General features: G+C 39.9%; 1 protein-coding gene across 1 annotated transcript in view; it reads left to right on the top strand.

Moving 5' to 3' along the window:
- LOC121515992 (complexin-2-like) overlaps positions 1–15,352 on the top strand; it is a 106,158-nt gene extending 90,806 nt beyond the window's left edge. Inside the window, exon 4 of the mRNA XM_041797006.1 lies at positions 10,417–15,352. Within this exon, the coding sequence (XP_041652940.1) occupies positions 10,417–10,611 (195 nt within the window). The 3' untranslated portion in view covers positions 10,612–15,352. The remainder of the gene's footprint in view (positions 1–10,416) is intronic.
- Positions 15,353–16,883: the final 1,531 nt, after the last annotated feature.

Raw genomic sequence — 16,883 nt, forward strand, 5'->3', positions numbered from 1 at the left:
AAGAAGGACTGACTAAGCGTGACTGTCTCCACTTCCACTGACGCAGGCCTGTGTCGCTGTGAAACAAGTCTGAGAGGGAGAAAGAGAGACTGGATTTGACAGATTGCAAGAGGAAGAATCACAGCAGCATGGAGGGAAAAGAGAGAACAAACAAGGGAGCAGAAGGAGATACAAAGGAGAAATCCATCAATCCCAACATTTTTTTTACCACTGAAATGAAGAAGAAAGGTTTCGCAGGTGTTGAGCTGAAACTTCTGATTCCTCTGCTCCAACTTTTCAGCTAACAAGCCTGCTCTGTTTTTGTCTTCCTCTCCATCTGTCTATTCAGAGTGTGCACAACATGTCTGATATAATGCCAAAGGATTAATAACCACATTGTCTTCTTTTCTGCATCAGCTCCCTCTTTAGGTAGCATCTGTTTTCATTAGTATGAGGGCCGTTAGGGACATAATTTAGAATTGTTGTTGCATATAGATATATGCTATGTCCTGGCTCAGATAAAAAGAAGCAATATAAACACAAGCTGTTTCAGGTAATTAAATAATTTATCATTTATAAAAAAGAAATAAAATTTTGCAACAAAAAAGTTATGCAAACTGAAAAGGGCCAGTGAGAGCTGCTCAAAAATATAGGGGTTAATACTAAAGTTAAAAAACTGACTAAAGTCAATGAAATAAGACAAGAAATACAAAATTGTAAACTTTCTACAGAGCCCAAGACATGACATAGTAAAAAAAAAAAACATTAAATTGTGGCCACAATACAGCTATAACGTGTGCATGAAATACTAATTCATGACCACAAAATACCAATTTGTGGCCATGAAATAAGTATAATATGTTTACAAAATACTTACTAATAATATTAATATCATTCCTGAACTGCTGGGTAAGCAAACAGAGCGCACCTTCTCTAAGGTCTAAGGTAGGCAGTAGAGGGGCTAAAGCTACACAATGGACAGGGATAGTATGATTGAATTTTATTTTAGGCTGGGAATGAGCCACAAAGACATTCTGAAAAGCCTGGAATTGCAAGTAACCATTATTACCAAGAGGCATTCAACAGAATATTGAGAGTCAGGTTGCTTTACTGGCTGAGGTATGACTTGCACTCTGGGATAGGAATTTGCTTACCCAGCTGTCCAGGAATTATATTAATATTATTAATTACTATTTTGTGTGCACATTATACTTAGGAGTTAGTATTTTGTGGCCATGAATTAGTATTTCATATGCACGTTATAGCTATATTGTGGCCACAATTTAATCTAATTTTTTTTTTTTTTTTTGACCATGTCATGTCTGGGGCTCCGTAACCAACAATACCACACAAGAAGAAAAAAACAGTGCCCTGAAACCTCATTCACATGAAAACAAAACCAACTTGTTTTTTTTTTCATAAGATCTTTATTTAGGTGACCATGTTCTAACAAATACTGTGCACATAGATCCACAAAAACAACTAAAACTCCTGTAGTGTACATGCCAGGCCAGTAATTGGCAGTGTTTATGTACTGAAAAATTTGCACCAAGCGGAAACCTCCAGTCCTAAAAAATGAAGCCGATGCGGAAGTGCAAAAAATTGCTATACAGCAACTGTCCACTTGAGACTGGCTGCAGGAAAACCGGAAGTTCCGTCTGCACACATTTTAAACAGCCGGTTTTGACACACAAAATAAACTGGTTTACAGCCTGGTTAAAAACACCAAATGTGTCTCATTAGCTAGTGTCTTATTGTGCTCCCACTGTACAGGGGGTGAATTTTTATGTACCATGATCATTTGGATTATATTTAGGATACACCTCACTTCACAGGGATTAGCGCGTCTCAGTTGATTGACAGATAGCTCGGCAGGCAGAGGCTCTGTTTCTGTCAACCAGAATGCTAGCTAGCAGGCTGACAGGAAGTCGCGCTTAGTGGGCAGGCTGTTAGGTTGATCCAAAGTTCGGTTGAGACCGCGATTTCAATATGGAAGCATCCTCGAATGGGCTTCAAAAGCCGTTTTATTCCACCTATTGTAAGCAGATGACTGACGTCACACGGGGTTTTTCCAATTCTTTCTACAGTCTATGATTTGCACATTCTTTCCAAAGCCCGCCGCACACTGAAAGGTTTATAAAATCTTAACTGACTTTATTCAATGTGAGAGATTGCTCACTTCGGATTGTCCTCCCAGCAGGTTAAGAGAGAGAAAAAGTCACTCTCAGCAAACCTCATATTGCCAAAAGTATTCCCTCACCTGTCTTGACTCGCATATGAACTTAAGTGACATCCCATTCTTAATCCATAGGGTTTAATATGATGTCGGTCCACCATTTGCATCTTTAACAGTTTCAACTCTTCTGGGAAGGCTTTCCACAAGGTTTAGGAGTGTGTTTATGGGAAATTTTGACCATTCTTCCAGAAGCGCATTTGTGAAGTCACACACTGATGTTGGATGAGAAAGCCTGGCTTTCAGTCTCCACTCTAATTCATCCCAAAGGTGTTCTATCAGGTTGAGGTCAGGACTCTGTGCAGGCCAGTCAAGTTCATCCACACCAAACTCTCTCATCCATGTCTTTATGGACCTTGCTTTGTGCACTGGTGCACAGTCATTTTGGAACAGGAGGGGGCCATCCCCAAAATGTTCCCACAAAGTTTGGAGCATGGAGTTGTCCATACTTTCTTGGTATGCTGAAGAATTCAGAGTCCATTTCACTGGAACTAAGGGGCCAAGCCCAGCTCCTGAAAAACAACCCCACACCATAATCTCCCCTCCACCAAACTTTACACTTGGCACAATACAGTCAGACAAGTATCGTTCTCCTGGCAACCACCAAACCCAGACACATCCATTGGATTGCCAGATGGAAAAGTGCTTTTCATCACTCCAGAGAACGTGTCTCCACTGCTCTAGAGTCCAGTGGTGGCATGCTTTACATCACTGTATCTGACGCTTGGCATTGCATTTGGAGATGTATGGCTTGGATGCAGCTGCTCGGCCATGGAAACCCATTCAATGAAGCTCTCTACACATTGTTCTTGAGCTAATCTGAAGGCCACATGAAGTTTGGAGGTCTGTAGAGATTGACTCTGCAGAAAGTTGGCAACCTCTGCGCACTATGCGCTTCAGCATCCGCCGACCCTGCTTTGTCATTTTATGTGGCCGACCACTTCGTGGCTGGGTTGCTGTCATTCTCAATCACTTTCACTTTGTTATAATACCACTGAAAGTTGCCTGTGGAATATTTAGGAGTGAGGAAATTTCACCACTGGACTTGTTGCACAGGTGGCATCCTATCACAGTACCACACTGGAATTCACTGAGCTCCTGAGAGCAACCCATGCTTTCACAAATGTTTGTAGAAACAGTCTGCATGCCTAGGTGCTTGATTTTATCCACCTGTGGCCATGGAAGTGATTGGAAAACCTGATTTCATTTATTTGGATGGGTGAGTGAATATATTTGGAAATATAGTGTAGATTCTTGCCCAGGGTCCCCAAATTACCAAAACTACGTCTTTGCAACACTTACATGTTTTCTGGCCTAAACTGAGAGTACAGCTTGTCTGCAGACTGGAGACTCTAAATTGGTGTGGTAAAGATCAATAATTCATGACTCAACAAATTCATGACTCAACAAATAGGAGGCCTACTATTGAAAAACATACTTAAACAACAAAACAAAGCATGAGTCGGCTGTCAATCATGTTTTTATCTGGTGTTTTAGTGTAGTTAGTCTGCTGCTAAAACACTGAACTTTGTCAAAGTTAAGAAAAGCCACTGAGCGTGTTAAAATGCCCTTTTTATTGTCAACCAAAAGTTAAGTCAGTTTTTTACTCACAATTAGAGAAAGAGTTGTCACTCAAGTCCAAGTGAAAGGAACTCAACATTCGTGTCATGTGCAGTGATTGTGAAGTTACTGCAGCTGTAAATATGCTGTGGATAAAAGCGTGTAAACCGTTTTCTGCTCCGTCTCTCACTGCTGTTATTTGCTGCAGCTTCCTGGTGAAACACCATTTCCCCACATTGCCTTAAAAATACAGCAGCCTTTATTTGCTGTGCATTGCTGGTGAATGCTGACGATAAGTATTACTTTTTTTACAAATATAGTGAATGGAAATTGGAGGAAATAGAGAGTTCAGAGTCTCAAGGCTGCAGGATTATTCCTTCAAATCCAGTCTGGAGTTATGTTATCTACATGGTTATATTCTTATGTCTGTTGGTCTTAAAGATTTTTTATTACAATAACAGGCTTTTTGTAGCACATCACGTACACTTACAAAAAAAATAACTATCTGATGCTCTTTATCTTCTGGAGTATCAAACATGATGATAGGATAGTTCATGCTCGATGCAGACTCTCAAAATCCCTTACCTTTCCCTAGAGATAAACCCACTGCCCTGTGCACTTCCTCTCAGCAGAAATGGACTCTGGTTGTTATCCTTTAAGGTATTTATTGCCACAAAATCACATTACAGTGCTCCTGGAGGAACAGTAAAGAGGCCATGATAGAGTCCAGCTTATTTTCTGCGCCTGTGCCTGGAAATGAACCTTTCACTCAGCCCGTTGACCTCCCTGTGACCTGTGACCTTTACTTTAGACAGCTGCATTGATTTTTTGTTTCTTTAAACTGGGACCACACAGGCACAGAAGCACCGGAAAGCAACAGTCAGCCAACAGTTTATAAGCAGGAAAGTGTTGTTAAAAACCCTCTTCTGCAGTCGAAACGTTACAGTGTGACAAATGTGCAAAAGAGAGAAGGAGAGAAATCAGGAGGTGGGAAAATACTTTATCACAGCACTGCAGTTGGAGTCCAGTTTGTGATTGTTTTGTGTTTTAATTTGAGCATTCCCAGCATATCTTGACTCGTCTTTTCAATCCTTTGTGACTTTAGCACACAACCCTGCAGTTTTCTCTATAAAATTATGTAAAAATATGCTGGAGCCAGTTTACAAGCACATGGCATTAAAAAAATGTACATGTAAACAATAGTGCTTAAAGTACAGCTCCCTGAAGACTTTTCTAGAATCTTTTTTGAAGAAATGTAATGAAATCCTGTGAGGATCTTGGTAAAAGAGGCCCAGTGTTCACTGATCCAGGACATTTTTACATTAATACAGGGAGCTGCCAGGATGCTGCTTTCTAATTATATTCAAGTTAGAATTATTATCTTCCACTCACCATCTGTTTGGTTTCATAAAACCTTCAAGCTCAGTTAGGAAAAGAAGTGTTCAAACTGACATGGAGCATTATGGGTAAATTGTCTGAGTTTGTCAAGGCTTGTTTGTTTCAAGCTGCTGTGATTGTCTGAAAAACTTTGGATCAGTTTCTTGTAGTTCTCTGGCCTGGTACTCACATTTAAAATTGTGGATCTGAGTTATCTGCTTTTCAGGTTTCAGATCAGATATGTTCATTTGACATCCTTCACGTGCTTTTATCAGAGTTCACAGCTGATAGTGATGGTTTTCAATAAAATGTGGAGTTTTCTTAACTTCCATAGGAGTAGATCAATCATCACCATGGCTGCCTAAGGGGGGACAAAGGGGAGAGCTTTCTGGGACCCAGCCAGACTGAGGGCTCATGGAGGTCTGCGAAATCATGGTCTATTGTAAAGTTAAGCTGTGATATCCATAATTTAGTTTTAACTTGAATAATAACCACTCTTATCAAAGCAACAAAAATGAGTATTATTTACTTATGCTTTGGTATAAAACAGCCTTCTTAAAAACATAAACCTCCTTTCTTAAAACAGCGTAACCTTTATATTGGTAATGTTATGATGGACACACTTAGCTACACGATTAGGAAAGTAATGTCAAACTTAAAAGCTAAATCATAATGTGCACAAATATCAGGATGCCAGAAAATAAAGCAGAGGAAACCAAGACATCTTCAACAGAAAAGGTATGAGTAGTTGTGAAAAGAGAACAAAAAATTGAAAAATGGGTTAAATGTGGCCAAAAAAAAAAAAAAAAAAAAAAAGAGGAAAAAGGGGCATAAAGCTTTGAGAATGGAAAGCTTTGAAAAGTGGTAAAAGTAAGTAGCAAAAATAGGCCACAATAGGCAAAGAACCAGTAAAAAGGGGCAAAAATAGTAATAATGTGGCCAAGAAGTTCCAAAAAAGTAGCAAAATTGGTTAAAAGTGTGAGAAAAAGGGCAAAAGTAGCAAAAATGAGTGAGAAGAAGCAGATTTGTAACATTGTAAACTAGGATTAAAAGTGACAAAATTGGGCAAATAGCAGCAAACACTGGTTTAAAGGGGCAAAATTAAGTAGAAAATGGATGACAACTGGCATAAAAGTGGCAAAAATGGGTTAAAATTGTGGGTGGGAGGAGCAAATGTGGAAAACAGAAGTAGCAAGAACGGGTAAAATGTGATCAGATAGTACCTGAGGATACAAAGATTGGTTAAAATTAGCAAAATGGTGAAAAACAAGGGAAAAAATGTGTTAAAAGTGGCTTAAAAAACTAGCAAAAAGTGGAAAAAACAGAAAATAGCAGCAAAAATTGGCATAAAAGTGGCACAAAAGTAGTGAAAAGTGTCAAAATGTTGCAAGAATTCCTAAAATGTGGCCCAATAGTTCCAAAAAGGAGCAAAAATTGGTTTGAATTGCAAAAAAAGGAGCACAAATGGGTTAAAAGTAACAAAAAGAGGTTGCCAAATGGACCATAATCGGTAAAAGGGACAAATATACATGCATTAGTATCATCAATAAATCACATCTGGCAAGGACCCATTGTCTGGATGTTCAGGAGCCCAGCCTTTTCTATCAGCAGGCCTGGTTGTCACCACAGTGTTTTAGTAAAAATCTTTAAATCTGTTTCCACTGAGAGGCAACAGAAAAGGGAACTGTTTTTAGTGACCGAACCATACATAACTTGAAGCTTTACAGTCAGAAATACCAGCTGATAATGAGTCAAAATAAAAGTTAACTCAAATTGCAAATTATTCTTACAAAATAGGTACTTCTAAATGCATTTCGCCTGTACTGCTATTCATCGCATCTCAAACCCTAACACTAAATATTGTAGTGAGTCAGCCTGAGCGTTGTAAGCTAAAATTGTTCATACCACCAGCTGAGATCCTCTTACTGTAATTGGTACAAAAGAAATCCTGTTAAAAGTTAAAATTAGGATAGGAAGTTGCTAAAACTCACACCTCCAAACACACACAATTCTAACTCCACTCATAATTGCAGAAATTGATTGTACCTGCTTTAAACACAAATATGAAACCAGCCTGAGCTTAAACTCCACAAGGAAGCATCCTGAAGCTCATTTGTGCAAATGAGGAAATGCAAATCACCCCGCAAGTGTTGCAATCATTCGCAGCTAATTTACTTCAATTGCACGAAACAATCATGTCACGCCTGGTGTGCCTCTATTTTTAGACGGAAACACTGAAAACATTTTGAAGTCTCAGTATTCACAGGAAGCAGCGCAGCAGAGAGCGAACTCTAGGCTGTCACTTACTTTTGAAGTGAGGAGACAAGTTGTTCCCGCTACTATTCTATACATAGAAATCATTCTGCTTTAGATGCAGGGGAGCACAGTTTTGTTGCGGAGCCTCCTCTGCTAGGTACAAGATTCCCATTAAACAGGGCAATTTAGTTGAGACCTATGCAGACTTTCTGGGTGGTGGAATTGAAAAACATATGGCATTTCTGTAGTTTGCAAAGTAAAGTTTAGATATGAGTCATGCCAAAAGAACAGTTAGGAGGAAATATAATGTCATCCAGGCAGTATAGAAGTTACTATACACCATGTCCCAAAAGTTCATGCATCCCAATAGGCAACATGTTTGTGGGTCTCTCTCCAAAATGGGTTGCATCTGGTCAGCCAGATGTTGTGAGGTTGTTCTATTAGTGCATCTGGTTGTGAGGGGCCTATAAACTTCTTAGTTGACCAAGGAGCATGTCACTGAGAGAACCTTTTTGGAAGCGCTGTCAAGATGGCCAAATAACAATCTGGAAAAGCTGCTCTTCCAGAGCCTCAGGTCCATGCTCAAGCCATTGCCCTGTGCAGGGCAGGGAAAACTTGCAGGGAGGTAGCTCAGGACCTTGGCAGAAGCATACAATGGATGAAGAAGTGGTGGCAGAGACATCAGAGTTGTGACTCCATTAAAGACAAGTCCTGTGCAGGTCGCCCCTGTGTCCTGAGTTTGAGAGCCAAGGACCTCATTTAAATAGGCCAAGGGAAAGAGATGCCAATCCTGCCTCAAACTAAGTCAAAGACTAAAGAATCTTGGGAAAGCAGTCTCAAAAAGTAACATCCATCATTTTCTGACCAAGAAACTGGGTCTCAGAGGATGAAGAAGACAGTGGATTCCTTGCCTTACCAAACTGCAAAAGGAGAAGTGGCTGGCTTTTGCAAGGAAGTATGCTAAAATGACCCCAAGAGACTGGGAAAACTAGGTTTTCTCTAACGAGTGCCCACTCTACTTATGTCTATCTCCCAAAAGCCAAAAAGACTGCATCTACACTGATAATTGAAAGAGAGTGCCACCATCTGAATAAGTCAAGTTCAGCACCCATTGCATGGTCTGGGGGTGATGTCAGCTTCAGAGCTGTCTAAATTGCATGTTGTACCCAGGGCAACACCATCAATGCTGAATATTATGTCAAGAACATTATCCAGCCAGTGCTACTTCCCATACTCACCAGAAAGAAGAAATCAGGCCCCGTCACTGCTAGGAAGATGTTCAACAGGCGTGCGGAAATGGTCTGCATGCAAGATGGTGCCCCCGCACATACTGCTTGTACAACTCAGCAATGGTGTTCTGAGTGGCTTTCTGCACAAAGAGGAATGGCCACCCAACTCCCAAGACCTCAACCTTATTGAAAACTGCTGGGGTATCCAGAACAGTTGGGTGTTCCACAGCCCACCTCCTACCACTATAAAGCAGCTCAATGCAAGGGCTGTGAGGGAGTAGGGCAACATTGAGCCTTTGGTTCGGAAGAAATTATTGCATTCTATATCTCACAGGCTAAGGGCTGTGATTAAGATGCAGGGGGAATACACTGGCTTTGGAATAAATGCATTCTGTTGAGTATTCACACTCTGAGTTGACTTTTTCTTTGGTGCACGAACTTTTGGGACATGGTGTAATGTCTAATAGCACAGATGAGGTAAAATGACTGAAGAAAACTCTCATTGGTTGATTATTCTCTCACTGTTACTGACCATCATGTGCTGTGAAAGTAAAACTACGAAGTATTTTCTTTTTGTTGACAGACCGCTTGGACCTCCTGTTTTTGACTTTGAGTATTTATTTCTTCACTCAGTACTTGATGCTTTTTAAAATATAATGGACTACAACACTGCCTCCAAAATATACACTGCCTGGCAAAAAAAAAAAAAAAAAAAAGTTGCCACCAAAAAAAAGGTCAAACACTCTAACATTTCGTTGGACCGCCTTTAGCTTTGATTACAGCATGCATTCGCTGTGGCATTGTTTCGATAAGCTTCCTGCAATGTTATAAGATCTATTCCCATCCAGTGTTGCATTAATTTTAATATTGATGATGGGAGAGTCTGACCACTGTGCAAAGCGTTCTCCAGCACATCCCGAAGATTTTCAATGGGGTTAAGGTCTGGACTCTGTGGTGGCCAATCCATGCGTGAAAATGATGTCTCATGCTCCCTGAACCACTCTTTCACAATTTGAGCCAGATGAATCCTGGCATTGTCATCTTGGAATATGCCCTTGCAATTAGGGAAGAAAAAATCCATTGTTTAAGAAATGAGAAGTTACTCATTGCATCAGCTGGGGTTAAATAACTTGTTGCCAGCTGAAAGATAATCGCCCATGCAGTAATTATCCAATTGGAGGCTCGAACCTATTTGCGTAGTTAAATCCAGGTGGGGACTTTTTTTTTTAAGCCAGGCAGTGTATTTCAGGCAGTCATCTCTCTTTTGTAATTTATTCAAGCATTTATTATGGCAGTATAGCATTTGTTAGCCATCAGGCTTCTTGCAGATTTATTTTACATGCAGAATTGAAGTAACCTTGCAAAGCAGACGGATACACATGTTTCCGTGTTTCTCACTGGTGAATCCATCTTGCAAAGCTCCCGTATGAAACGTTTGGGCCTGGTTAGAACAGTAACAGGACCAATCAGCGATGAGGGGCAGTGCTTTTCAGGTGCAGCGGAGTCGTGACGTAAGCAAGCAGCAACAAGAGGCCGGTGCAATTAGGGCAGAAGAGCTTAGCGTGGATGCTGCTAAAGCACCAGTTTTATCAGAACTTGACAACATTTCTTCTGTAAAAGATGAACAAAGAACAGCATTGCGTTGTTTTGTATTCAAAAACTACAAAAGTTGTGTGACATATCTATAGTTGCCATGGTTCGCATTGTTCCTTGGTAGCTGTGCAGGCGCACTTTAGCTAATTTTTTGAGCCAACCTGAGCCAACTGTTCTCTCTGTTTTCAGTACGGCATCAAGAAGAAGGAGGAGAAGGAAGCCGAGGCGGCGGCTGCGATGGAGCAGGCCTCCGAGGGCAGCCTCACCCGTCCCAAGAAGGCCGTTCCCACCGGCTGCGGCGACGAGGAGGAAGAGGAGAGCATCGTTGACACGGTCATGAAGTTCATCCCGGCCCCGCTCATGGATATGTTCAATAAAAAGTAACAGTGTTTATGGGTGTAATATGACAAACTTCTTACAATGTTCATCTAACTAAGACTAATGCTGTCCGACCCCACCCCCGCCCAAACCTGCAGTCACACTTTTCTTCACCCCAACCCTCACCTTCAAACCCTCCAACCCAACTTCTGAGTGTCCTGCATGTGAGCGATGTGCCATGATTCTGCCTCTGATTCAAGATTCCTGATCCTTGATGGTGATACGTACTTTTTAATCTCTTATACAGAGAATATCCTGTGATTTTAACTGTTTTAAAGAATATGTAACACCCTCAAAGATCTGTACTTCAAGGCAAATCTAGTGCCATGCTCTCCAGGCCAGAAATCACCCATCATCCACCCTTTTTTGTTTGTAAATAGCCTCGGGTTACAAAAAAGAGAACTATATAAAGTGAAATGTGACATATAACAAGATGACTAAGAGTATAAGCCATATTTTTAACTTTTAAGAAATTATCCAAATCATATCAGAATTTAATTGAATTTTCCTGTTCTGTTCTTGCTAATATTTGATACATACGGTGTATATAAATACATTTTTATCAGTTCTCCGTTGTGAGGATTCACCCCATTAACTGTCCCTCATGTTTTTATGAGTTTATTGTGAATGTGTAATCTGAGCGCTGGTCAAAACATCCTCTGTAAACCAGGAAGTGAAGGAAATAATTTGAAATGACACTTTTCTTCCTTTTTTTAAGCATGCAGTAAACTTTTGTGAAGTGATTTACACGTATGGAAACCATTTCATTTGTTACGATGAAGCAAAATATATTGATATTTGAGGCAATAACTGGTTTTCCATTTTTATTTGAACGACATCTCGTCCATTATGTACAGTAGGTGTCTGAAATGTTCTTCCATTGGGGAAACTCTAAATGTTCTCCGTAAATGAAGTTTGTTTCAAACGATGAAAATCTTGTTAAAAAAGTTTCATGTTTGTGGTTCGAACATTGAGTTTTATGTCTTGCGGCAGATGCTGTAGGCTCTGCCTCTGCAGCAGGACTCCTAAATTTTTAGACCAGGCTAGTAAATTTATTTCTTTTTGCATTTCCATCACTTTTTTGTAGGAACAAGAAACTTCACAAACACAACTATGTTGTGAACACGATACGTGTAAACAGACAGTGACAATAGTGCAATATTGTTCCAAAATGAAGTTGTCCTGTGTCCGTTGGTTTAACTGATGGGAGTAAAGTCCCAAATCAGCAATAACAGACAATCTTCATTGTTATGTGTTTAAACTTACTCCTTAATGTGTTAGTTAATGTAAAAGGCACGGCCGTGTCTGCATAGTAACAGTGATGCCTTCGGCTTATTTGATTAAAAAGAGAAAAGGGGGAAGGTGGGACCATTTGTTTCGTGTCTTAAACAATGTTCAGTCACATGAAACAGAACGATGAGCACAACCAGCTCGAAAACACAAAACTTAAAGCAGAGATTAAATAAATGGGGACTTTTTTTTTTTTTTTTTTTTTAAAGGCTGATCAAGAGAAAATGTTTACGCGCTCTCTCGAGAGTTCAGTCTGCTCTGTTGGTTCATGCAGTTGCACAATTTACAAAAAAAAAAAAGAGTTGTACAAGGACAAAATCGAACATTTCTCCATATGCCTTGTTTTTTTTATTTCTTCGGCATTCCTCAATGTCTCGTTCAAACATTCCAGATATTTCCGACATTCCAACCGACTTGTGCTGGTGACACACAAACTTACAGTTGACGCCTGTTAGCCTGCGAATGCATCACAAAAAAACATAAAATCGGACACTGTTACAGCTTAAAAAAGGAAATGAACTCGGGTGATTCCTGGCTACATACAGAGTAATATTAGCTGCCATGTAGAGAAGAAAATCCCACATAAAGCTTAAGGGAATGTGCTTTAGCAGAGATCAGTTAAATCTTGTGATGACTCGTTTCGTGGACAGTAGCCGTAGGCGTGATTACAGTTTCCTAAAGCTTCTTTTCCACATTGCCACTCTTTCTATTCAGCTAGCTTGACATCAAAGCGACTCTAATTCTAAACTTGTGCATTCCTGTGGCATAGAAAATGGAAATTTAGCTTTTATAAGCGCTTTGTGAGCTCTGTAATCATGTTGAATATCTTACAAATACATCTACGTCACCTATAGAGCACATTTATTGAACTTTCTGCGGTGTTATCGTACTCTGTAAACTGCCTTTGCCAGCCTCTGTGTTAGCAGATAGTTAGCAAACCGATAGTTGTTTACATGCATTTACACAACTCAAACCATTTTCAGAGCAGTTATCCAGTCAAACCAAAGAATAGAGCTGGTAGAAGTAGATACGATTTTACATCTGATTTATTTACAGCATATCTGGTTTATTTTGAATTTCTCAGGTATTTTAGCTTTAAGTTTTACTAGAACCATATCTAGCCTCCTTTTAGCATAATTAGCCTTCTCCGCTAACTAGTAGTTCCTTTCTCCAGGGGCCTGCAAACCTACACCAATCTTGATTTTGACTCGTTCATCTCCTATTTAGCCCCAGAATATTCCAGAAGCTGCACTTACTGCCCAGTCAATACATATTTAACACTTTCCTAGTGACAAAACCTTAGCTGAATCAATGTGCAGATCTTCAGGCTACCAGTGACCCTTTGTAACCTGGTTAGCCTTGAAACCAGATCACCCTTTCCATCTCATTCATCAACGCCATCATAAATCCATTCACCATCATCTTGTAAATGCGAATTGATTGCGCTCTAAATGGCTTATAGACCACTGCCCAAACAAACTGCCCAAGTCATGCGTAATCAATATTTAGCCGACTCCAGTCCACTTGGAGGTCGCTCATTTGTGCCGCTCATACAGCCATTACTATGATTAAGAAACTGCCTGAAAAATATGCCATTAAAAAATACTCCTTTGATGTGACTTGAATGTAACTGTCTAATGTTTCTCTCCTTGCATCTGTCTTTCTCTGTTTTGTACGTGCTGAGAAGATGCTTACTCTTGTGTGGTATTTCCTTTATTGTCTGTAGCCGGTCCTGTTTCTGTCCTCTGGTGGTTGGTATTTTGAGAAAAAAAAAAAAAAAGTTAATTTGGTGAATTTTTTGTACTGCAGAATCTTCTCACCCTTCTCCCTCCTTCTCTCTCTCTATCTCCCTGTTTGTTGACAAAATGTATGCATGCTTATGGTGTGCGATGTAGGCAAGGTTGTTGATAAAATCGTTACGTGTCTTCTGTGTTTCACCTGTTAGCCTCACTGCATGCCATTTTAGACAGATGTTTCAGTCTGTAACTTTCCTGCAAAAATGGAATCACCGCACACTCTGAGAATAAAGTGATTTCATAGAATTTTTCATCGTCTTGTGTTTCTGCATTCGAACAGCGCTGTGGCAGGCCTCGGGCTGCTGATTCCTCTTTATAAAAGACGAAAACAATAATGGAAGATGTGGTAGTGACACAAGCTGTTTCCACATGCACTCCTGAAAATTCCTAGAGAGGTTTTGACAGCCTGTCCTTGATATCCCGATGCTTTTTCTTACGTGTGCTACACGTGTGCTGTGGTTGCATTGTAATAATTTACGGAAAAAGGAGTCATTTCTTGTTTTCAAAAAAGTTTTGATAACTGCTCTGCACAGGAATCCACAAATCTACTAAAAATACTGTAGCATATATGCCAGGTCAGTTGTTTGCAGTGTGGATTTGTGTTAAAGGGACATTCCTGTATTTTTGAGGTTGTGTTGTATGAGGCACCTGACATTAGTGGAGACATAGCTTCCAGAGATTTCAGAGCATTGCCTCTTTAAACAGGACACCCCTGAGGTCCTTGTTAGGTTTGGTTTGGAAATCCTAAAATTAAGGTTCAATGAAAGAGTATCTGTACTGGCCTCCCCGTTTCCTTAGTCCTGATCTGGGGCCTGATTACTACTCCCAACGATCAGAGGGGTGAGCCTTAATTCAAGGGTTGTCAAAACTGATCATCCATCCTTATAATCCTCAACATGTGTGGTGTCAGTTTGATTATCTTGCTGCTCCTGTTAAAGTCTGAGCCTGCCTAATCTTGTCAATTTGTTATGTCAATTCTAGATGAGACTGCCACTAATGTAATACCTGCAATGGCAAATGAGAAGAAAACTGAATTGAATTGAAATTCAATTATGGGGGCTGGATAGCTTAGTGGGTATCACTGACTTCGGTATGGGAGAATGATGGTTCAAATCTCAGTCCATGCATGGTCAATATCCATCTTGGGCCCTTGGGCAAGATCCTTAACTCCTGGAACATCTGTCAGATGTAAGTCGCTTTGGATAAAAGTTTCTGCTAAATGACATTGTGTCTTGTGTGCAGCCAGCCTCACAGTGCAAATGCAGCAATTCATGTTATTGTAATGCTTTATACTTTACTGGGAGCATTTATTTGTTTATATATGTTTTCTTTTTAATCTTGAGTAAAGGGGACCACAGCTTGACTAGGGGTCTGTGTCCACAGCCAGTGCTTTTTTCCAGTGCTGGGAATTCTCACTACCTCAAAGGTTGATTTTGCTTTCCTCTGGAGTATGTGTAAGGCCATTTTAAAGTAGCTTAATGCTTCTTGTTTCCTTTTTCTACAAAATGTCACTAAGAAAACAATGTAAAGGAATCCTATTACATCTCTGATGGCCACTCTCCCAGACCATTCATCTGAGACGCCATCTCTTTCAGAACAGAAAGAGTTAAGACTGTCAAAATAAAACTGGATTAGAAATGTCTTTTAATTTTAGTCCTAATTTTGTAATTCCAACCCTTTTTAGTTTTAGTCTAGTTTTAGTTGACAAAAACTCAAAAACATTTTAGTCTAGTTTTAGTCCATTAAAAGTCCTCAAATTTTAGTCTTTACTTTTAGTCCAAGCATTTATTGTCACACCTAAACCTGGTACCAAATCATGGTAGTGTGTTCTTGGCACTCCACCAAACCTGGGTCCCTGCTTCTAAAGCTGAGAAGCAGAGAAGATACAGCTGCGTTGTTTTTAGACAGATTCACCCACAGTGGAGAAATATTGTAGATTTTCAATGTCCGACAAAAACTACATTACATTTTAGTCTAGTTTTAATCATCTTGACGGACTGAGGTTATTTTTTGCCAGTTTTAATTATCACAGATCTTTTCATGTTAGTCTTAGTTTAGTTTTTGTCATGGAAAAAATGGCTGTCGACAAACATTATTCATAGTTTTAGTTGACAAAATTAACACTGCAAAGTTGAAAACCTGACCTGCAAAACCAGATAACAAAATTTTTGATAAAGCTGAGTACACAGTCTGCTTACTGGAAAAAGCTGGTCCTCCAGCTTAATTAGCTCCGTTAGCTGCTTCAGCTATGTAGCCAACATAGCTATGTAGCCAAGGAAGCTCACAAAGTGGCTACATAATCTACACAGATATGTTAGCTTAAGCTATGTTTACTGATGCTCACGTTGCTAAATCTAACTTAGCTACATTGGCTTTGTAGTAGCGTTTATTACATAGCTAACATAGACATATTAGCTTTAGCTAAATTAATAAAAAACGGAAGTGAGCTTCCATTCATGTATCTACTTGTAAAACAGGTTTAAAATTTAAGACCTCTGACCGTTTTCTCTGTTTTATTTATAAGATGTTGCTTAGTTTGTGGTGTTTGCTGTGTGGTTATTTGCTGGATCTAACTGCCAGACTTTGTTTATTATGAAACTGACTTTTTCTGAAAGAGACTAAAAGTCTCAGATGAACTGTGTGTGAAAGTAGCTGTCAAATATGTGCGGTTTGCAATAGACCATCTCGTCTTGTCCTGGTAGCCTCTGCAGACCTGGAGACTTTACCCTTGAAATTACAAATTGTATTAGTTTATCTTCCACCATTATCAGAAGTTCAGCACCCTCTTAAATATGATTGGCCAATGAGGGAAAAGTGACACTGACAAGCGCTGCGCTGTTTCAGACAGTTTTCAATGAAAGCATGGAAACAAAAACAGCTGACACTGAGGACATGGTTATCTGCTCAGGGTGCTGAGTGCTGAAAATGCTGGACTACTCTTTCTACGAATTAAAAATGAGCACTGCCAGGGCAAAGACACAGTGGCTGTGGACACAGACATGACAAAACCTGTGGAGTGACCTACAGTATAATGTAATGATAATATAGACTTGTAGCATACATTTTAGGGGACAGGGATAGCTTCTGCTATGGATTTGCACTAAAGTGGCATATTTTAACAAGGTAGCAAATCTCAGCAGAACATTGGCATAAGCATAAACTTGTCTACAACCCAAGCCACACACTGGTGTT

This window comes from Cheilinus undulatus, linkage group 10 (genome assembly GCF_018320785.1).
Source record: "Cheilinus undulatus linkage group 10, ASM1832078v1, whole genome shotgun sequence".
Taxonomy (NCBI): domain Eukaryota; kingdom Metazoa; phylum Chordata; class Actinopteri; order Labriformes; family Labridae; genus Cheilinus; species Cheilinus undulatus.